This window comes from Pectinophora gossypiella, chromosome 7, assembly GCF_024362695.1.
Source record: "Pectinophora gossypiella chromosome 7, ilPecGoss1.1, whole genome shotgun sequence".
Taxonomy (NCBI): domain Eukaryota; kingdom Metazoa; phylum Arthropoda; class Insecta; order Lepidoptera; family Gelechiidae; genus Pectinophora; species Pectinophora gossypiella.
The window spans coordinates 16,871,603-16,893,923 of record NC_065410.1 but is presented as its reverse complement, the minus strand read 5'-3'; the positions used below and the strand labels follow the sequence as shown (position 1 = coordinate 16,893,923).

The window sequence follows — 22,321 nt, the reverse complement described above, 5'->3', positions numbered from 1 at the left end:
ATTATGTTATGTAGGGTAGCGAGTGGTAAGGGTGTTACTAACATAAATAAATATATCTCTAACACGTTATTGTATTTACTATTTATAAGTTTATTGTATTTATTTATGTATTTGTTTCATAGGAAATCTTATTGTTGGTCGATCAATTTGTGTTTCGTTTTGATTGTTATAGATTTTGGGATATTTATTGTAGTTTTTGTTTAACAAAATTGCGTTATTGTGAACTCAAAGAGTCGCTATATGATTTATAGTGTTACTGCGGTAGAGTTGAAGTACAAACACATTTACTTTGACAAAGTAAATTGTCAACTAGTTAATTATGTTACTTAACCCTTTCACGGACAGAGACCATGGGTCATTGATGGTTCGTAATGTGTGACACCTTGGAATCGGAACGACCGTAGACCTTCTGTCCTTGAAAGTGTTAAACAGCCCATATACATACCACTGCTGGGTACAGGCATCCCCTCAATCAACCGAAAGGGGTATGAAGCATACTCCACCACGCTGCTCCACTGCGGGTTGGTGGAGGTGCTTTGTACGGCTAATAGCCGGGACCAACGGCTTAACGTGCCCTCCATGGCACGAATCATCTTATTTTTTCGGACAATCAGGTGATTCAAGCCTGCAATGTCCTTACCAAACAAAGGACAGTCTCACAAAGTGGTTTCGATCGTGAGCCTAACCACTAGACCACGGAGGCTGTTACTTAATTATGTTACCATTTAATTTATAATATAACTTATTCTACATAAGAGATTATTTAAAATACTAACTTAATTGCAATATATTTTAAATAAAAATATCGAAGTAATCCATTATATTATCATAGCTTGTAATGGATTTTTGCAGTCTGAGTGGTGCCTTGTATGAAGGTTGTCAAATCATACGCAATTGTAAAATGAAATATCACATAGAAGATATCCGATGGAATCGTAAAAGATTCGAATTTTAGTTACATTATAAATATTATAATTATTTATATTTGAAAACAACGAATTTAGTAGCCATTTTCATATGCTAATTTGGATATGTGTGCCGTGAAGAGAAGAGAACCAAGCTCTTAACCTTATAAGTTTAATATAAACATGTTTCCTACAGGTAAACATATAAACATGTTTCATGCATATAAACATGTTTCATAAAGTTAAACATGTTTCATACAGTTAAACATGTTTCATACATATAAACATGTTTTACACTTCCTGTTATTGGGCTTATGCTTCAACGATCAAAGGAGGTATGAAGATTGTTTTATATTTGTTATTCTACAAAATTGTGAAGAATTGTATAAACAACGTTCGGTTGTGTAAAACTCGGTTCTGTTAACAATAATTAAATATTTCCTCTACCTAACCTTCACGCAATAACTATGCCTCTTTTGTTACCGCACAAGGAAAAATATCTGTCATTGAATTACAAATAATATTACAATTGTAATCAATCATCATTTCAACACAGAATCTCACTTTTTGTACAAAAAGTATAATTCTGTCATAGTATAATGTGTTCTGTGAAAGCTTAGCTGAACTGTGTTTAGTAAACATATCTGAGAGAAAATGTAATTAAAAATCAAATTATAAATAGAAAATAGTTGAATATTTTAGTAAGCTTATAAATCTAAACGAGCGAGCTGCAAAATAATGGTGTAACTTAAAATAAAATCTATTTTTTTATTATTATTTTGCAGCGTTGCTCGTGACTACTAGGGTTTACATTTTTATACTTACAAAGTTGGTAAAGCAAAGCTTGAGTGACGCAGAAATCTATATTAATATGCTAATAGAAATAAAATTGTTTTTCATTTTAGTACGTTATACCCTTATAGATTACCCTAGAGGCGACAGGTACGAACTGTTTGACGCATGGTTGTGTAACTGTATTTTTTTTATTTCGTCTTTTTTAACATCAGGTTTTGTTTTTCATTATAATAAGCTTGTTTCTCTTTATTTTATTTTTTTCGTTAATTTTCCACACATATGCACATTAGCTGTGTTTAAGTTTTTTTTAATATTGCATGATTGTTGTTAGTGATATTTTTATTTAGCGTTAAAATATTATTTTCATATGTATTTTTAATTTAATTTTTCGTGGTTTTTCTACAGAGCGTCTACTTTATGTTGGCAATAACAGATAGTGCTAATAAGTATTTCCGATTTTTAATAACTTTTATTTTGCTTTTTTGCCGCAGTCGGGTAAAAACTCTAGCAACTTGCCATTGTATGCCAACTTACAAGAGACGCTCTGTGCGAGCGGCATAGGCACCGCGTCGCGCACGTCGCGACTTATATCGAGCGCTTTGACCAGTACACGCAGCGAATTCTATCTACGTGGGTAAACCCTCGATATAATTCACACCGCGCGCGACGCTGAACCCGTATCGCGAGCGTTATAGATGTTAGTTAATCGCATGTTTTACAGCTTTATATGGTGTTGGCATTCACATTTTAGTTTCGACTGCACAGGGGGTTTATAAACGCTACATTGTTGCAATTCATCTAAAAAAGTAACATTTCAATTTGACATTTGCGCATATAACAGTGGGTGCGCTTTTTTAGGTGAATTAATTCAATGTCGTGTTTTACCCCGCTGTATAGTAACATCGTAACTGTATGTTGGCATTATCTAATAGTGCTGGACGTTGCAGGGGCCAACTGGCAGACGGAGCAGAAGCCGATCAAGGCCGAGCCAAGTGGTGAGCATAGCTTTCCTAATTTCCTTACGCTTGTGGACGAAACCGATTAGGAAGTTTTCAGCTTTGTAAAAAGAGATAATGGAGAAAAAAAACCAATGGAAATTACAATACTTCCCGATACAGTATTTTTATATATTTTAGCCATAAAGCAACACGGACCTTCGCGATGATTTCATCATAGACACACCTCTTAATTTATTTATTTACTTTTTACGAAACGTCAAAATGAAAATTTTCTCTAGAATTTGTATGGAAATATTGAGTTATGGCGTCATCAGTAAAATCGGTCAAACGTCGTACTCATTTAAAATCTAGTCAAACAAATCAAGATTATAACCTCATCATACATGGTGATCAAACGTTTCCTCAATATTTGATCTTCTATCGTGTGGGTTGTGAGGTGGAGTACCAACCTCATCAACCCTGGTGTCAGGGTTACTATTGAGCCGCCAAAGGCCCCTGACATGGCTCGTGTAACGACTACTTACATCAGTAAGTAAGAACCGGGACCAACGGCTTAACGTGCCTTCCGAAGCACGGATCATCTTACTTTCGGACAATCTGGTGATCACCCAGTTATGTCCTTGCCAAACTAGGGACCACAAAGTAATTTTTCTGATATTTCCCCACCAGGAATCGAACCCGGGATCTCCTGATCGTGAGCCCAACGCTCAACTACTGGACCACGGGGTCGTTAATATTTGATATTAAAAAGTTAATGAGCTGTATGTTGTTGTTCCAGACAAATCTCCGATGCACATGGGCAATTCCCCGATTCGGATCTACACGCCCCTCGATCAGGTACAACCATCTGTTTCAGACATCTACACAGAGCTGTGTCCCACTGCTGGGCATGATCTTCCCACTGCTGGGCGTATAGAACCGCTGCTGTGGTACTTTTGTAGACGTTAGCTCATTAGTCTTCTAATAACGGACTTTCCAGATACGTTCCTCAAAAACAATATACATGGCGCTGAAAAGATTTTCAAATCAAATATACTTTATTGCACACAACATACAAAACAAATTACCACAGATGATGAAAGATACAGTACAATCTGGCGGCCTTATTGCTAAGCAGCAATTTCTTCCAGGCAACCAGTGGATAGGAAACATTATTACAATTTTCCTTCGTTTAACCTTCTAATTTCACGGATAACAGACATATGCATCTTTTATCATTGTTTTTGGGTATAAATGATGACCCTTTTTATTACACCCAGGCACAATTACATCCTCCACCCATATTATTCTGATCAAAATAAGAAGCAATATTGGTAGCAACATAATTCTATACATAATGTGATCCAAATATCAAGCAACAATTATTTTTGTATATGCTTCTGCCATTACATTGTATTTCTGAATTATTATGTACAGTCATGAGCAATACAATGTACCCACTTTAGGACTCTGTCGCACTAACATATTTGACATTTAGTGAGACTTACAGTTCAATTTGTCAAAAAAGTTAATGTGACATGGTACCAAAGTGTATACATATTAATGCTCGTGACCGTACCCAAGTAAAGAGAAAATAGGTAATGATCACTTTAAATCTAGACAGCGCCATCTATATTATTTTTGAGGAAAGCTGCTTTTGAGGAAGTCCATCATTGTAGTATAATCTTTTTTTTGGAGCTTAAACTACTGTTGCAATTTTAAGTAATACCTGTCATTTTTATACCTGTCGAGAACGAAAGGAACGGGTAAGCAAAAAGGTGGTAGCATTTATGGAACACACGTCAATTTTAGGCAGAAAGTTGATACAACTCTTTAAAAAAATTCATTTACTTATAATTCTATAGAATTAAGTTGACCATGTTACACGGGTGGCATACTGGCCAGATGTCTATTTGATTCGTCCGGAATATTGTTTCATTCACTCATTCATTTTAAAATTAAAAGCTGTCAACCATCCGTCTCTTTCGTTTTCGGCGGATAAGAAAATGACAGGTACAACTTGGGCATCGCATGGCGTTTAGTAATGTAGAGTGAAAGTAAAAAAAAAGAATATATGATGTTATTTTTTTTGAGAGACTACGTACTTAAATAAATAGTTTCCGGGATCCATTGCACGGATCATCTTACTTTCGGACAGTCGGATGACCAGTCATGTCCTAACCGAACACAAAGTGATTTTTGTAATTCAACGATAACACACTACATCCGAAACGAGTCCGTGAAAATTCGTTCCAAAGTCTGGATGGTATGGTATTTTACGCACTTTCTACTACCCGTTAATCGCTTATGTGGTGCGCAAGCGCATTAAAGGCGGCAGAACATTGTATTCTGACGACTTGTTACTCGACCCATCTTGACAGTTTTTTTTTTATATGGAAGATAAGCATTGACCGCAATGTCATCTGATGGTAATTATGGGAGTAATTTATGCCTAATCTTAATCTATCATGGTAAGTAAGTGAGTACTTTTCAATCTCGTTTTTTTATATATATTAAGTAACTTTTTTGTAAAAGAATGTATAAGAGGCTCACTACATATTGGCTCGCTACATGAAGTACTAATTTAAATCTAGATCGTGGAGGACTAAATGTGTTTGTATTGCATTTTTTTATTTTTGTAGTGACATTGCATGATCTATTGTTTTGTGTTTTATACAATTATAATTTGGAGTTTAATAAAATATTAAAGTGGGCGGCGATGTTTAATAGTGGGGTTAGCCACGTTGCAAACTTTTTCGAAAAGCGATAAAAATGTATGGGATGGACAATAGGTGACATGTGGATCTCATACAATTACATCAATGTCGTTTTTCGTAGTCGTTTGCGACTTGGCTCGGGCCCCAGGCATGTGGTATGATCAAGGCGAGATGCTGGTAAGCATATTACCATGACTTGTATCTCTGCATGTATAAAGTTATGGGTTTATGTATGTATCTTGTATGTTCATCATATCAGCTAACTTTAAGATTTCTTCTAATATGGTAGCGTAACGTATGAAAAAGGAAAAGCTGCTTAAAATTTGAATTTAAAAACTTACCCTTACATGGGTCCATTTTCACCCCACGTGGGTCACATGTCGCCCAGGAAGGGACCCTTGTCACCCCTTATCACGTGACTTCTAGCATAGAAAAATATAATCTCCCAAAAGTACCTTAAACAATTGTTTTCTTCCTTATGCATGTTTATTGGTCAATAAAAAATAATAATAATAATACAAGTTTGATTGGCTGTAATACTACTTTATAAATATTACAACATTGTGCATTTTTTTTTTGTATGCTCTGGTTTACTTATTATGAGAGAGATATCTGGTTTCATATTCATCTTTGGACTTCGTATCAACAGTGGCTGCAAGTTGTCTTTGATTACTTGTGGCTCTGCCCACCCCATTAGGGATTACGGGCGTGAGTTTATGTATGTATGTGTATGTGTATCTGGTTACCCTAAAGATATCTCTGTTTCTAAAACTTTGCTTATATTATGCAAAATAAATGACTTGGCCTATGTATGTAAAAACTAGCGGTCCGTCCGCGATTTTAAAAATGATAGTTTCATACAAACTTTCAAGCCCTGGGAGTTGATAATCCGCAAAATCCCGTCTTTTGCGCCCCATGCAATATTTGAAACTCCTCGCTACAGTCTCCTTCTATCTTGTGGGTTTTGAGGTGAATTACCAACCCGATCAACCCTGGTGTTAGGGTTACTATTGAACCGCCAAAGGCCCCTGATACGGCTCATGTAACTACTAATTTGCTTCAGGAAGTAGTAACCGGGACCAACGGCTTAACGGGCTTGCGTGGCTCGCTACAGTGACCTTTCGCTTTATGAATGACTACAGATAGTGACGTATTGTGCAATACCTAATGACGTATTGTCCAATATATATTATAATTGTGTAATACCCCCGCAGGGCCCGCAGCAGTGGCTGGGCCCGGCGCTGGGCGAGCCCCCGGCGGCTGGCGGCGGCTACTACCGCGCGCCCGACGCCGCCTGGCAGCCCGCGCCCGGCTACCAGCCCATGCCGCCCATGCAGGTACGTGCTGCCGACCTTACAGGCGACGCCCTGGTAGAATGTTCGCGCCCACCTAGGGCGTTTTAAAAAATTTTGGACTTGGAGTATTTGGAATCTTAGTTTTTTTTTTGTATTAAAACTTAATCAGTTCTCTGGTGGAGTGGAAAATAAAACCTTGCAAAGTTATCATGTCAAGTGTCCAATTTATTGTAATAGATATGTCATAATCATAATCAATCATTTATTTCCAAGAACACAAAGTTAAAGATCTTATTCTAAGTAAAACATTGCGTTCAACCTGCAATCAGGTGTGCAAATGTTTTTATAGGCCATTTTAGACTTTGAGAAGTGGCTTTAGGCCGATTACTTGTACATTGCAGATTACAGTGCATAAAAATAGTATCACCAAATTCTACTTTTTCAAGCATACACAATGAAAGAACGGACGGTACAAGTTACATTACGTTAACTACTGCCTATATAATAAATAACAATTCATAAAATATTAAAACTAAAATAACAAAACACCAAAATAAAAAAATCTAAATTAAACATCAAAATTTACAATCTAAATACTCTTTGACGCTGTAAAAGCATTTCGGCACAAGCCAGTCTTTTAACTTAATTGTAAAATCTTTAAATTTTAAACTTTTTAAATGTTCTGGTAGATGATTAAATATATTTATGCACATTATATAACTATTTCTATCCACAAGTTTGAGTCTCGAAGTTTGTGGCTTTACCCAGTTCATTGGGGACTATGGGCATGATATGATTCATGATATGATATGATTTTCTATTTGCAGATGGGCGCGCTCGGCCCGCGCTCGCCGCACGCCGCGCTGGTGTCCGCCTCGCCCAACATACAGGTACCTACACACTACACACACTTTTCACAGTCAAAAGAACAATACATCTCAAAATAAACTCTCATAATATTAATCTTGTATCCATCAGGTGATGTCACCCCACATGCAAGTAATGTCGCCTCAACAAGTGATGTCACCCCAACAAGCCATGTCCCCTGGACATGTGATGTCCCCAGGACATGTGATGTCCCCAGTGGGGCAGGTGATGTCCCCACAGGGCATATCCCCCGCTCAGGTGATGACCCGCCACGTGTCGGTGTCCCCTGGGCTGGCTGTGCCGCAACAACACATGATGGATGACCGCGTGGGGCACATGTCACCCAACATGGGTCATGTGTCGCCCAACATGGGTCATGTGTCACCCAACATGGGTCATGTGTCACCCAATATGGGACACGTGTCACCGAATATGGTGCAACAGCCTATTCCACAGGTGAGATTGTGGTTTTCGTAATTTCATGTTTCGAGCACTTTTTTAACCTAAGCAAACGGTAACTTAAAATACCTAGTCCAAAGACAAATTAAACACAAGTTTGAATGATACAAAAAATATGAATTTCAAAATAAACTATTTGTTAAATACTTAAGACTAATCGCGGGGATCTTGCGGTGTTACCTCTGAATAGCTTAATTCGGAATATAACCCTGAGCTTATGTCATGTTTATGTTGACAAAATAAATAAAAAGTATCTCAGTTGTCTATCTAACACCCTACCTCCATTACAGATGCAACAACAACCGATGGAAACCAACAGCACGCCATCTCTCTCCAAACTCCTGAACATGGATGCCAACGAGCTACCCCAGCTCAACTCCGGCGACTTAAACAACCTGTCCCAGCTGCTGGGGCAGGTGGGGCAGGCGTACCGCCCCAACGAGTTGTCTGACAGCCTCAACAGGCTGTCCACCTCCGATCTGTTCATGGAGCGTGCAGAAATAGAAAAATCGCTCAACATCTGATCGAACCGGCGCGAGCAATCTGCAACGACATCTTATGCAGATTGACAAACCTTAATGGCAGGACATTCCGTCTGATACGTCGTCCATGAGGGAATGGTGATCATTCCTGAATATGACATACATAACATAAATATCGTATATACGTTTCACTAAGCACAAGCCTCCCCTCAAACAACCTGAGGGAGTATGGAGCATACTCCGCCACGCTGCTCCACTGCGGGTTGGTGAAGATGTTAGGGCTATTAGCCTTAGCGTGCCTTTTTCGGACAATCTCGTATGACATAAGAATATATGAAAAACCATCGATAAAATGATGCGACGGTCTGATGATTTAAAGACGAAACTCTCAGTTGTTGGACTGTAATGAACTGTAGATGAAGTCGACGTTCTAATATATCCTGAAATAGAAGAATGAATAAGCAATCTGTTCACAACCTCTTCAAAAGAAGAGGTTCAGTTTCAAGATACAGTTGCAGAGAAACTGGATCTGGCAAAATCAGACTCATTGTTGACAAACAATGAACTAACGATGTCATTAAACAATCAAGTCACTAGATCAAGAGGACTGAGTGCCCATTTTACACAGACTTGCAGGGCGGAGGCCTAAATACCATCCTTTGTCGACAGCCTTCTGAACACTGAGACAAAGCACTTTACTGAAAAAATCAACTGGCACTTTGATAATCATTTTCTGATGTATCATTACGACAGTGCAATCTACTCAACATCACAAGAATATTGATATAAGAAATTGGGACATTTCGGCAATAATATTTCTATTTCATTGTACACAAAGGAATCTATCGAAATTAAACTTTGGTTGTTGTGAAAACTTTGTGAATCAGTGCCTTAGTGATCTTCATTAGTATTAGTAAAACGAAATATTGGACTTCAAAGTGACTGTGGTGTATTCAAAAACTTTACCGCGCCTATATAGAAAACTTTATATCACAAGTAAATCACAACATGTTTATTAAATTTTCTACAGATAATTTTATATGTATAGCTTGCTTGTAAAATAATAGATTCTTAAAAATAAGCTAAGACTACTCTTAAGATTTTGCTGTTTGCTTCAAGTTAGACTTGGAGATTGTCAATTCTCTAATTATACAAAAAAGACACAAAAAAATATTTTATACCAATGGATGGTGCACAAAAATGTCTTCCAGATCTCTAAATTTTATTTTTTATATAGTTATTTCTTTTACTTTTTTAGATCTTGTTATTAGGGCTATTATTTTATTCTGGGTCCCATGGTTAACTTATTCGCCAAAAAAAATTTTTTTTATTTATGCTATTGTTTGTTAATATTTCTTACTATTATAACAATAATAATATTTAAATCACATTTTACAGGACTTTGCAGCGATGTTTACCAATTATTTTTCACTTATTTTTATATTTATACTAGGGAGGGTGCAGAAAAACAACAACTGTGTTACTTTGTTACATTATGTAGTTTTATTATTGGGAACGTTCACATTAAATTCAAACCTTTTTTTTTTTAAATTAAGATAAAAGATTTTTGAACTTATATTATTAAATAACGAAACATTTCAGTCTAATACATCTTTTTATGGTTAGGTTTACCACTTCGTTACCTAATTTTGATTTTATGAGATAAACTTTTTTAATAAAATAGAAAACAATAGCAGTTCAAGCATTTTATTTATGGAGGCCATTTATATATTAAAAATAATCAAAAAAAGTCAAAAATTTTAAAACATACTTAGGTAGTTTTAGCTATAATTCTGAAAATGTCTCCATAAAAATGGGGGACAAAAAAGTAACGCAGTAGTTTAGTAAGTAACATAATGGTAAACTTTCCGCATCTATGGTGTTTAACTTACTGAAAACAATTAAAAACAGAATACAATTAAATTGAAACCATGACAAATTAAACAAAACTCTCTTAGAATAAAATAAAATCAAAACTTCTCTAAAAAACAGTATTAAACATACATTAGTTTCTGTCTGAGTCTCTCTTCAGTCTTATTTTTCAAATATATTTAATGGGACATCAAATTCATTCAATACGTTTTCAGCAAATGGAATTCTATAGTCTCTGCTTACCCCGGTGGGAAATAGGCATGAGTTTATGTATGTATGTATGTCATCATCGTCATCAGCCTTACGACGCCCACTGCTGGGCATAGGCCTCCCCCAAGGATCTCCACGACGATCGGTCCTGCGCTGCCCGCATCCAGCGGCTTCCCGCGACCTTCACCAAATCGTTGGTCTACTTTGTAGCGGGCCTATACTGAGCGTCGTCCGACACGTGGTCGCCATTCTAGAACCTTTCCGCCCCAGCGGCCATCGGTTCTCCTCGCTATGTGTCCTGCCCACTGCCACTTCAGCTTTGCAATTCGCCGAGCTATGTCGGTGACTTTAGTTCTCCTGCGGATCTCCTCATTTCTGATTTGATCGAGCAGGGAAATACCGAGCATAGCTCTCTCCATTGCCCGCTGAGCGACACCGAGCCTCCTCACGGGATCCATAGTAAGCGGCCACGTCTCACTGCCGTAGGTCATCACTGGCAACACGCACTGGTCAAAGACTTTCCTCTTGAGACACTGAGGTATTTTGAACGAGAAGATATTCGCAGCTTCCCGAACGCTGCCCATCCGTGTTGGATCCGACGAGAGATCTCTTTCTCGAAGTTGGACTTACCTAACTGGATTATTTGTCCTAGGTAAATGTACTGGTCTACAACTTCGAGTGTAACGTTCCCAACCTGAACTGGAGTGGGTGCGACATGGTCGTTGGACACAAATGTTCGTGCTAAGACCCACTCGTTGGGATGCGTTACTGAGATGCTCGAGCATGGTGTTCTGGTCTTCCAGGGTCTCAGCCATTAGGACTATATCATCGGCAAATCGAAGGTGCGTCAGGTACTCTAATCTCAATCTCCCTCAGGATTTCGGGAGTCGACGAAATGACTCTGCCGTCCTCAGTTTTCAGTCTCGTTAGTTGACTTTGCCCAATAGACAGATCTTTTGCGAACACCTTGGAGCCCTTGTTCCGCTCTATAGCCACTTTAATACGTGTAGTATTAAATTGGCGAAGGTCGCTCGTCAAAGACTTCGAGATCTGTCTATTAAGTTGTCTATAATGTAAGACATCCGCTGAGTCCTGCAGCCTCATTTCGTGTCTCTTATCCATGAGTTCGAGTGTGTGAGCGAGAGTTTCTGCGTTTTGGTACGGCGGGTTCTAAAGTGTTTAGAACCTACCGTACGGACAGCATCCACCATCAGGTCGTTTATATCGTCCACTTCTGCGCAGTTATCAAGGTACTCGAAGCGGTTTTGAAGCTCGAGCTGAAAGCGCTCGGGTTTTTGGATCTGGGCTGGCGCCGGTCGGAGCGTGGATTTTATCACTCGCGATCTTTCTAGCTTGATATTGATATTCAATGTGCCTCTTACCATGCGGTGATCACTTCCCGTCCTAACGGCATTGATCACAGAGACATAATTGAATATGTGCTTTTTTGTCGACATGATAAAATCGATCTCGTTTTTATAATTTCCACTGGGACTTATCCAGGTCCATTTGCGGGTGCGGGCTTTCTGAAGAAGGAGTTCATCATATAGAGGTTATCCTTCTCCATAAAGTCCGCCAGCATCCGGCCTCTGGTGTTCCGGACCACAAATCCAAATTGCCCCACTCTCAGCTCGTTACCGCAACGCTTCCCCAACTGTGCATTAAAGTCCCCTATCACAATCGTGTAGTGGCTTTTATGGCTATGCATGGCTTTAGAAATCTCCTCATACATAGTCTCCACTTCGTCATCGTGGTGTCCCGAGGTCGGAGCGTATGCCTGGATGACAGTCAGCGAATATCGAGATGATATTCTGAGTATCAGGCACGCTACCCTGCTCGAAACACTACCGATGGTCAACACGTTGTTGACTAGGGACTTGTGGACGATAAACTCGACACTCTGTAACGAAATAATTATAAATTAAATTATTAAAACCATTAAATTTGTAAATATTGAGCAAAAACTTTGAGTATTTCCACTGCGTTACGATTGCTACAACTGCGTTACATTTCGCAGTAACGCAGTGCATCGGTAACTCAGTTGTAGAAACCACGTGTATTCTAAAATAGCACTCATATGGTAATTCATTTTATAAAACAGATCGTGTACAATAAATATTTGCTCCTTTTTTTTAAGATATAACGTAAAAGATTATTCAATATTCAAAAAACTCACCTATCACAGCGGTCACTCAGCGGTCTCCCAATTAATACACGCACCTATCCCGCCGGCGTCCTCGCGACTGACTCGGCGAATTTCAAAGCCACGCACTCCCCCCGCGCCCCAATAATATTTGATTATATGTTATACGACTTTTGGCGCAAATGCATACAAAATTCTAATTTTAAGACTCAGTTTCGTATGGTAACATAGCGTTCGTAATTTTTCGGTTTGCCGCGGGGACACAATAAATATTTTGGAATAATTAAAAACTGATAAAGGAAAATAATATTTATTATTGTTAAAGTAAAGATTAAATTACGTGTTATTACCGCAAATATTACATTTTAATAGCGTCTTGAAGAGTTTTTAAGTAATGTATGTTTATATGGAGTAAATATATGAGAGGGACAGTGGAATTTTGTAGGGAAACAACTGCGTTACTCAAAAGTACAACTTAGTTACCGTGTTTTTGGTTAAATTCAAATAATTTTGATAAAAAACGTGGAACATAAAAGCACGAGTATAACATCAGAAATGTACCAATAGTGTAATTATTTAAAAAATAATTGTTTGCTTTAATAAAAATCGTGTTTGAACGTGAGAGACAGGTTATGGGACCCAAAATAAAATAATAGCCCATTAGTTAGACAAGTTTTGTTACAAGCATTGAGAATTTATCAACAAGTCGAGTGTTTTAAGCACTCTTAAACAGGCGTGTGAGAGGGTTTCACTCAATAATACTTTGAAAAGATCTTCAATGTTCTGTAACAGTGCATGTAACCATGTCTTCTGTACAGTCTAGGATACTTGTTAGTAATAACGCTAGAGATTTAAACATTGACATCGCTTGTGCTAGGGCAAGGAGTCCCAATGCTAATTCTATGCAGTAGAAATGAGCTATTGGGGCGATGATCGATATTGTCGAGCAAGGTGTCCGGTGTGACGTAGTGTGTAGTGGTTTTATAATACTTGTAGCTCGGTTTAAACCCACGCTGCGTAAAGTTAGACGTAATTTACTGTCGAAAAATGCATGCAGTAAAATGTATAAGGTCTGATATTACTCCACAAGTGCAATACATTGAATATACTTTAACATACAGATTTAATTTTATATCAGGTCGCTATAATCATATTTCATATTGTTTTCGAATTCATGTTTGGATCATAAATGATTATCACGTACTTAGCGGTGAGGAAACCCACATACCCAAGAAATGTTTCGAAGGTATAATGTATGGCCTTGGACGTCGTAGTAAGTTAAGTTAGTTAGATGAGTTGAAACATAAACACTTGGGCAAGGATCACATTAAGTTGTTTTATTCGAAAGTAAAGTTACAATTAGTTGGTTTTGGATGGATGCTAATCGTGACCGACCGCGACGACGTATTTACGTCAACTCTAGAAAACGTGTGCGATGCGCAAAAGTAGGGCGCAAGCTCAGCTAGATTAACTTGTACGTACGTAAACCGTACATGCTCCTGAGGGAAAGGTTATGAAAAATAGCCAAAGTTTTGATTACAATGAGCATCCAGTACAAAGCAAGAAATTAGTCAAAGTTAAATTCTGAACGTTTCGTCTTCACTTCGCTATAGACAGGTTCCGCTGGTGTCGGATTGCGTACTTCTTGCAACTCTATATCTGGTTCCGTGTTTCTCATGTAAGTTTTAGAGGATGAATTGGGAGTTTTTCTTTTTATGCACCTCTTTTTAATGTAAAAATAGAGGGCTGCTGTAAGCATTCCTCCCAACAGCAAAGTTGTGACGGAGTATAGGTAAGTGTCGTGAACCGATAAGTGTGACGTCATTGGTAGCTTCTCATTTTGCTTCTGATATGCCAGTTGTTGCTCAATCTTACCGAAGTCCAATGATGTAGGTTTGAGTTCCGTCATGTTTAGTTGGGCATTGTTCCAATTTAAGTTGAACATGTTGTTAATCGAAGAGTTTATTGTTGGTACATCTATGTCAGCACTCATCTGTAGATGACTTCCAAAGTGATTAAATGTGTAAATAGTTGCATCTCTTTTTTGTAGAATGCACTTAGGCTTTAGAAATATAATTCCGGTACCCATTAATGCCACAGACGTAACTTGATCTTCGCATATGATTCTTATCAAGTGTTTGTTGCATAATGTGAATAGCCATAAGTTCGGTCTGTGTAGCTTCGTCCACATTTCTTTACAGTCTACGTCATCGATGACGCATGAGTGTGACGTTTGTTGACTGAACACGTTTGCTTCGCATGGCGCATTTTTGTCGTATAGGTTGTGGATCGGTTGGTTTGCAACGCAAACATATTGTTCTTTTCCATATGCTGTACACTGCTGCATTTTATTTTCGTCCATAGTTATGTATGAGTTTTTTACAAAGTTTATAGCAATGTACTCTGAAGATGGGCGTATCAGTTTTAAGTGTCCCTGTCTTATGAATGGTATAGGGATGATTCTGTGTAGTTTGTATTCTTCGTCGCTGATTAGTGGTATATGAAGTTCGAACAGTAAATAGTTTTTCGTAACTCGAGCCTTCACGTAGATAAGTTGATAAATATCCTGTACGTCTTGATGTATATCTTTGATTGGGAGAGATAGACCACTTGGAAGTTTTCCGGATATAGTATTCAGTTGGTCTATCAATTGCGATGTCGGGAACAGATGGGTATCTAAGTGACCTTTGTAGATGTTTGAGATTGCGTTTAGCAACATTTCTTGTATACGTTGTAGTGCGCTGAGAATTAAAGTTGTAGTTATAGCTGCTGAGTTGACATCGTTCACTACATACAAGATTTGCACGCGGTGTTCCATCTTTTCGATTTCGTTACAGGTTTTGTTCATGTAGTTATGTATGATGTTAAATTGTTCTTCCATAAAGTATTGGCTCTTCTTAACAATGTTGTTTTGGGCTTCAATAATCAAAGTTTGGTTTTTCATAAGTTGTAGTAGGTAGTTATCGTTGTTATTCAAGGTTTCGATGTCATCCACATATTTTTTGGCGAAATCCTCGTCAAGAACCCCAAATAGTGTCCGTGCTAGCTTTCCTACGCCATCGAAGTAGCCTCGTTTCTGCCGTGCCAGATGTTGAGACAACAGAAGCTCGTCGCGTTCGAAGAGATGACGCAGTTCTTCGCGTAAATGACTGACGATAGTGTTGCATGGTGGGTAAGGAATCTTTTGACAAAGAATGTTTATCTGTTCCACGTAGTTTTTAAGTTTGTTTTCAGCTTGCCAATAAGATGTTAGATTATAGTAGATTAAGAGATTCCACTCGTCGTGTATCCGTTGTATTTTCCCAGCCGCGTCGAAATATATCGGGTGATTATTTTCGATTTTAGTTAGTTTATAGTTATTTAATTGTGTTGATGTTGCAGTTTTCACGTTAAGAGTTAGCATTACAAGCAGTATTGTGAATAGACTGCAAATAGTTTTCTTCCCCTTTTTATTTGTTTTTTGTAGGATAGGGGTGTCGCTTTCTTCTGCTTTCTTTTTAGTTTGTAAGTTAGTTTGCAGGTCATCTTGTTGCGGCAGCGGTGCTAGTTTCGTAATAGGTCGTTTCAGGTGTCCTTTTTTAGTTTTTATAGTGACCACCCGAACCTTGCCATCCGCTCCTGGATGGAGTTCTGTCACTCTACCAAGAGCCCACTGCCCCGGAGGCAAGTTTTCGTCTGTCACGAGTACTACGTTGCCTTCTCCCAAGTTCTTTGTTGGATGATGCCACTTACTGCGTTCCTGGAGTTGATGGAGGTACTCGCTGGACCATCGTTTCCATATATGGATGTTCATTTGTTCAACAAGTCTCCATCTGTTTCTCAAGTCGTACTGGTTGAAGTCTTCTTCTTGCTGTGGTAGTGACAGCAGCGGTCCGCCGACGAGGAAGTGACCTGGGGTTAAGTATTCCAGATCTTCGATGTCTTCCGAGAGTGGGCACAAGGGGCGCGAGTTCATACAGCCCTCTATCTGCGCCAGCAACGTTGAAAATTGCTCAAATGTGAGCTTTTGCTCGCCGAGGACTCGCTTAAGATGGTACTTCATCGATTTTACCGCAGCCTCCCAGAGCCCACCTGCTGTAGGCCACAGAGGTGCGTTGAAGTGCCATTGTACGCGTAAGTTGCTCATGTTGTCTTGAAATTCTGAAGCTAGGAAAGTTTTGTTAAGTTCAAAGTCTTGTTGCAGCTGTTTGGCGGCACCTACAAAGTTCGTGCCGTTATCCGAAAAGACGTTTTGTGGTGTACCTCTCCGTGCGCACATTCTCTTGAAAGCAGCTAGGAACGTTTGTGTTGTTAGGTCAGAAACAAGTTCCAAATGCACGGCTTTTGTTGCCATGCAAATGAAAATTGCTACATAAGCCTTACACGTTTTGACTCCCCTGCCCTTGTTGATTTTTATTTCAATATGGCCAGTGAAGTCCACACCGGTGTTCGTGAAAGGTCTTGCTGGTGTGACTCTTTCCTTTGGCAAGTCAGCCATGAGTTGTGTGTTTCGGTGCGGCTTGTAACGATGACATCTCACGCATTGTCTTAGTTGTTTTTTGACAGTACTGCCTCCTCCTATAATCCAATACTCTAAGCGTAGTTGTGCTAGAGTGAGACGTGCACCGCCGTGGATAGTGATGATATGCGCTTCTTGAATTAGAAGCTCCGTCAATCGTCCTTTAGCGGGAAGGATGAACGGATGCTTGGATTCTGTTGGCAACATTGAGTTAGTTAGGCGTCCCTTTACTCGTAAGAGACCCTTATCGTCGAGATAAGGAGTCAGTTTTAATAAGTTGCTCTTTTGTGATATAGGGATGCCTTTCTTTAGTCTCTCAATATCTTCGCTAAAGCATTGTTCTTGAACATCTTTAATTATTCGTTCAGTCGCAGTAGTTAGTTCTTGTGGAGATAAAGGCAACACTCTTTTTTCGCAGTTGGGTAAGTTATTAATAGCATTATTTCTTTTCTGAATGCTAAATATTTGCACAGCTCGTAGTACACACGCTAGTACTCGTGTTACACGTTTTAAATTACTATATCTGTTCAGTAGTGTAGGTATGATATCGCCTTTCTTTTCTCCTTTTGTTATGAAACAATTTGTTTTTATTTCATCACATGTAGTGTATGTTTCTTGATTTTCGTTGTTGTTTACAAACTTTTCGGTTTTTAGCTGTTGGGGTCCCTCCCACCATAAGTTAAATGTTACAAGTTGGGATGGTGTGAGACCTCTAGTGGCACAGTCAGCGGGGTTTTCTTCCGACTTTACGTAGCGCCACTGTGTGGGAGGAATTACATTGTTTATTTGTGTCACTCTGTTAGCGACGTAGCGCTCCCATCGTTGTACATTGCCCTGTAGCCACGCCAGGACTACTTTGGAATCGCTCCAGCAGTTTATTTGCAGTTCTTTGCTAGTTATGATAGTTTTCAGTTTATCAACCAGTTTGGCCAATAAAAGGGCCCCGCATAGTTCCATTCGAGGCAATGTTACTTTCTTGTTCAGCGGTGCGACCTTTGTTTTGGCTGTAATTAATGTAGTGATGTAACAGCCGCCATCAGATTGCACTCGACTATACAGGACGCAAGCGTACGCCTTTTCGCTTGCATCGCAGTATCCGTGTATTTCAAGTTTGTTTGTAGTGCAATTTAACCATCGGGGTATAGTAAGTTTGTTTACGTTGTGTAGGTCTTGTCGTATGTCCTCCCATTCCTTTACTACTGCAGCAGATACTGGTTCGTCCCACTCGTTTTTACTCATCCACATCTTTTGAAAGAGTAATTTCGCTTTGATGGTTGTGGGTGACAGCCATCCGAGTGGGTCATAGAGTTTGCTTATCTGTGCTAGTAAGTTACGTTTCGTTAAATTATCTTTTGCCGGTAAGTTCCAATTGTAGGTAAAAGTGTCGGCGGCCGGGTTCCAGCGCATTCCGAGTGTCTTCGAGCTTGGAGTTTGTTCAGAGCTGAAGTCGATAGTCGTCTTACTACAGCGCTGGTCATCTCGTAAGTCATCCAAAATGGTTGGCTCGTTGCTGTTCCATTTACGTAAGTTGAAACCTCCTTTTTCCAGTAGTTTAATAAGTTCGCTAATAAGCTGTTTAGACGATTCGATCGTGTCTTGTCCATAGACTAAGTCGTCCATGTAAAAGTAGTTTTTAAGTACTTCTGCCGCCACCGGGTAGTTAAGTTGTTCATCTTGACCGAGTTGGTGCATGGTCCGCATTGCAAGATACGGTGCAGCCTTTGTTCCGTACGTCACAGTACAAAGTTGCCATTCTTGCAAAGGTTCGGCGCGTGACCCTCTCCAGAATACTGTTTGTAGATGTTGCTGGTTTTCATCAAGCCAAATCTGCCTGTACATTTTCTCCACGTCAGCAGTGAAAACGTACTTGTATGTTCGCCAGTTGATAAGGAGTGTTAACATATCCTTCTGCAGATTAGGTCCCGTGTACATTAAGTCGTTGAGACTCTGATTATTTCTTGTTTTGTAGGAGGCATTATAGACCACTCGTAGTTTAGTCGTTAGTGACTCTAACCTGAGTACACCATGGTGAGGTAAGTATAGTTGTTGTTTCTGTTTAGTTTGTTTAGTTATAGGTTTCATGTGTCCCATCGCAATGTATTCGTTCATGAAACGATTATACTCCTTGCTATACTCGTTGTTTTTCTCCATCTTTCGTTCCAGTTGCATGAACTGCGACAGGGCCTGAGGTCGAGTTGTTGGTAAGTTATGTTCATAGCCTGGCTGCATAGGCATCTGGACCACGTACTTCCCGTCTGGTAATCTAGTTGTAGTTTTAGTGTACATTTCTTCACAGAAGTCCTGTTTGTTTATGTCGGTTGAGTTAGGCGTTATCTCTTCCGACTCCCAAAAGCGCGTCATGTTTTGCAGGTCGTTGTGTATAACGAGACAGTTGAACGTTTTCACTCTGCCGCTGATAATCCAACCCACCTTCGTTTGCTGCGCTACTGGTAAGTTATCGTTTCTCATCACACCATCGAGTATGATGTCTGAGTAGATGTCGGCACCCAGCAACAGATCAACTGGGCCCGAGGTGTTGAAGTTAGGGTCGGCGAGTTTTAAGTTTTCCAGGTAATGCCAGTTGTCCAGGGAAAATGTAGTGCTTGGTAAGTTGTTTATTAGTTTCTTCAATACTAAAGCTTCGATGTGGAGCGTGTAGTCAGTATGGATAGACTTGCATTCTAAGTTCACCGCTCCCTTACAGTTTCCCGACAGCGATCCGATTCCAGATACGACCGCACTCAGTTTTTTACGTTTTAACCTGAGTCGCTGTGCAGCATCCTCAGTAATTAGGCTTACTTGTGAGCCCTGGTCAAGTAGGCCTCGAAGTGTTACATAGTTTCCATCTATAGTTTTTACTCGTAGTTGTATAGTCGTCAGTAAAACCTCTTTGTTAACGTCAGTTATGTTGTTGACGGCATGTGAGCTTGAAGTTAGAGGAAGTTGGTTAGAATTATTTCTATTCGTTAGATGTTCAGTTTCCGCCTCATGCATCTGTGTATGATGGGCTTTGTTACAAATTTTGCATGTTTTCTGTGATGTACATGCATTATTGCCATGCGTAAATAAGCAGTTTTTGCATAATCGCAAGTTTATAATTGTTTTGCGGCGATCAGTTGGTGTCATATTCAAAAACTTCTGACATTGCATTAGCACGTGCTGATCACTTTTGCAGAGTGGGCAAGTTCGTGCTATAGTAAAGTAGGTATTTGCTTCCTTTTTAGAATTGTTAAAGTTTGATGAACCCTTCGGCGAAAAATAATTCTTCTTATAATTGTTATAGGTATGCTTCGTGTTGTTATTTGCGGTATTGTAGTAAGAGTGTGGTTTGTTCATTGATGATTTCTGAATTTTCTCACCTTGAACTGGTTCGAGAGCCATGAACTTTGTTTCCAGAAAATGAGTAAATTCATCCAGATTAGGTAACCCTCTAGGATTCTCTCGTTCTTTCCTATATTCACTGGAACTGGTGGGATCAAGTTTCTGAATCATCAAGTATACAACCATAGGTCCCCATGATGCTACGTCGACTCCGATGTTACATAATCCATTCAGGCACTCTTTAATTACATCATGGAGTTTTCTAAGGCCCACGGCGGACTCCTGTTGTAGAGCGGGATGGTTGAAGAGCGTGTTCATGTAAGAGTTAAAAAGTAGGCTCTGATTGTCGTATCTGTTTGTAAGCAGTTCCCAGCATGAAGTGTAGTTCTCGGCGCTCACTCTGAGATGAGATACTATTCTCTCAGCCTCATCCTTAAGCTTGGACTTAAGGTGTTGCATTTTTTGTGCATTAGAGAGGAGAGGGTTGATGTGTACGCTCTCAATAAAAAGATCTTTAAAAGTTAACCAATGGTTATAGTTACCATAGAAGTCCGGGATAGCAATCTTTGGCGTAGATTGTTGGTAATGTGTGTTGTTCCAAATTTTGTGGTTTAGTTCTTTACGTAAGTTATCGTAGACGCTCTCTAATGCCTCGTATTTCAGTTTATAAGTTGTTTCGTCATCCTGCAAAATGCAATCTAGTTCCCAATGTATTTTTTCTATATTGTCCCATTTGTTTTTTAGAATTTTTAAAGTATCTTCAAGCTCCCATTTTTCCGAAATGTTTTCACGATAAGTTTTCTCCACTGTGCGCTCAAAGGCTCTAAAATTGCAATATTGTTGTCTTAACATTTCTTGCTGCTTCTCTTTAGTTTCGTTAGTTTCCCGTAGCGGTACTTCGAACTTAATATCATCAAAATTAAATTTCGAAGTGGTCGCAAGTTGTTTGGTTACAGTTGAAGAAGAAGTAGTTGCTTGTTCAGACTTACTTGTTGGTTTAGAAGTCAACGCGGACTTCCGTTGAAGCATGTCTTGTAACACTTCTTCGTATAAAGTTTTCATTTTCGCGTATACATCATCTCTAAAGTATTCGGTGTCCGTTTTTCCAGATTTCACTAAATCCATGTGGTTACTGACAAACTTCTCCCAGTTAGAGTTTAGACGCTTAAGATGTTCCTCCAGGTACGTCAGAGTCTTCCTTGAGGGACTATCTTTCTTGTAGTTGGAACATAGTTGTTTTAGAGTTACGAAGATAGACTCCTGATTGGCAATCATCTCCGAGACGTCCGTTGCCATTGTTAAAAGTAAAGTTGTATAGTAAGTTGTTCAATGTAGTTAATAAGATAGGTTTTTTAGTCTAACCTACCTAGTTGTAGTTATAAATTATATGAAATCCTATGGCACGTTTCTCCGTAGGTTTACTAGTTCTACAAGATCGCGAAGTTTCATTAATCTTGTTGTCTCAATGTTCCTGCTCTCCTATGACGTTATATGCGCCGTCTCTATGCTGTCGGTGAGTCCCACTGGTGGGAGGCCGAAAGCACCGATTCGCTAACGTCACGAAAAAACCCGAAGCACTGATTTCCGTTGCTCGAAGGACCAAAATGTATGGCCTTGGACGTCGTAGTAAGTTAAGTTAGTTAGATGAGTTGAAACATAAACACTTGGGCAAGGATCACATTAAGTTGTTTTATTCGAAAGTAAAGTTACAATTAGTTGGTTTTGGATGGATGCTAATCGTGACCGACCGCGACGACGTATTTACGTCAACTCTAGAAAACGTGTGCGATGCGCAAAAGTAGGGCGCAAGCTCAGCTAG

General features: G+C 39.3%; 2 protein-coding genes across 4 annotated transcripts in view; one reads left to right on the top strand and one right to left on the bottom strand.

The window, feature by feature from the left end:
- LOC126368378 (embryonic polarity protein dorsal) overlaps positions 1–13,932 on the top strand; it is a 70,935-nt gene extending 57,003 nt beyond the window's left edge. For 2 of the 3 annotated variants that reach the window (XR_007566580.1, XR_007566579.1), the window contains 7 exons: positions 2,648–2,695; positions 3,438–3,496; positions 6,570–6,692; positions 7,478–7,540; positions 7,629–7,973; positions 8,267–9,721; positions 13,340–13,932. The gene's annotated coding sequence lies outside the window, so the exon portion shown is untranslated. Of the gene's footprint in view, positions 1–2,647; positions 2,696–3,437; positions 3,497–6,569; positions 6,693–7,477; positions 7,541–7,628; positions 7,974–8,266; positions 9,722–13,339 lie in introns of those variants that run through there. The other variant, XR_007566578.1, reaches the window with a different exon arrangement.
- Positions 13,933–14,250: 318 nt separating this feature from the next.
- On the bottom strand, positions 14,251–21,798 carry LOC126368329 (uncharacterized). The gene is made up of 4 exons (XM_050012240.1): positions 21,492–21,798; positions 20,752–21,014; positions 16,090–20,175; positions 14,251–14,676 (listed from the first exon to the last, which is right to left on the bottom strand). Exons 1-4 carry the CDS (start codon positions 21,796–21,798, stop codon positions 14,251–14,253), a joined length of 5,082 nt encoding a protein of 1,693 aa, XP_049868197.1.
- Positions 21,799–22,321: the final 523 nt, after the last annotated feature.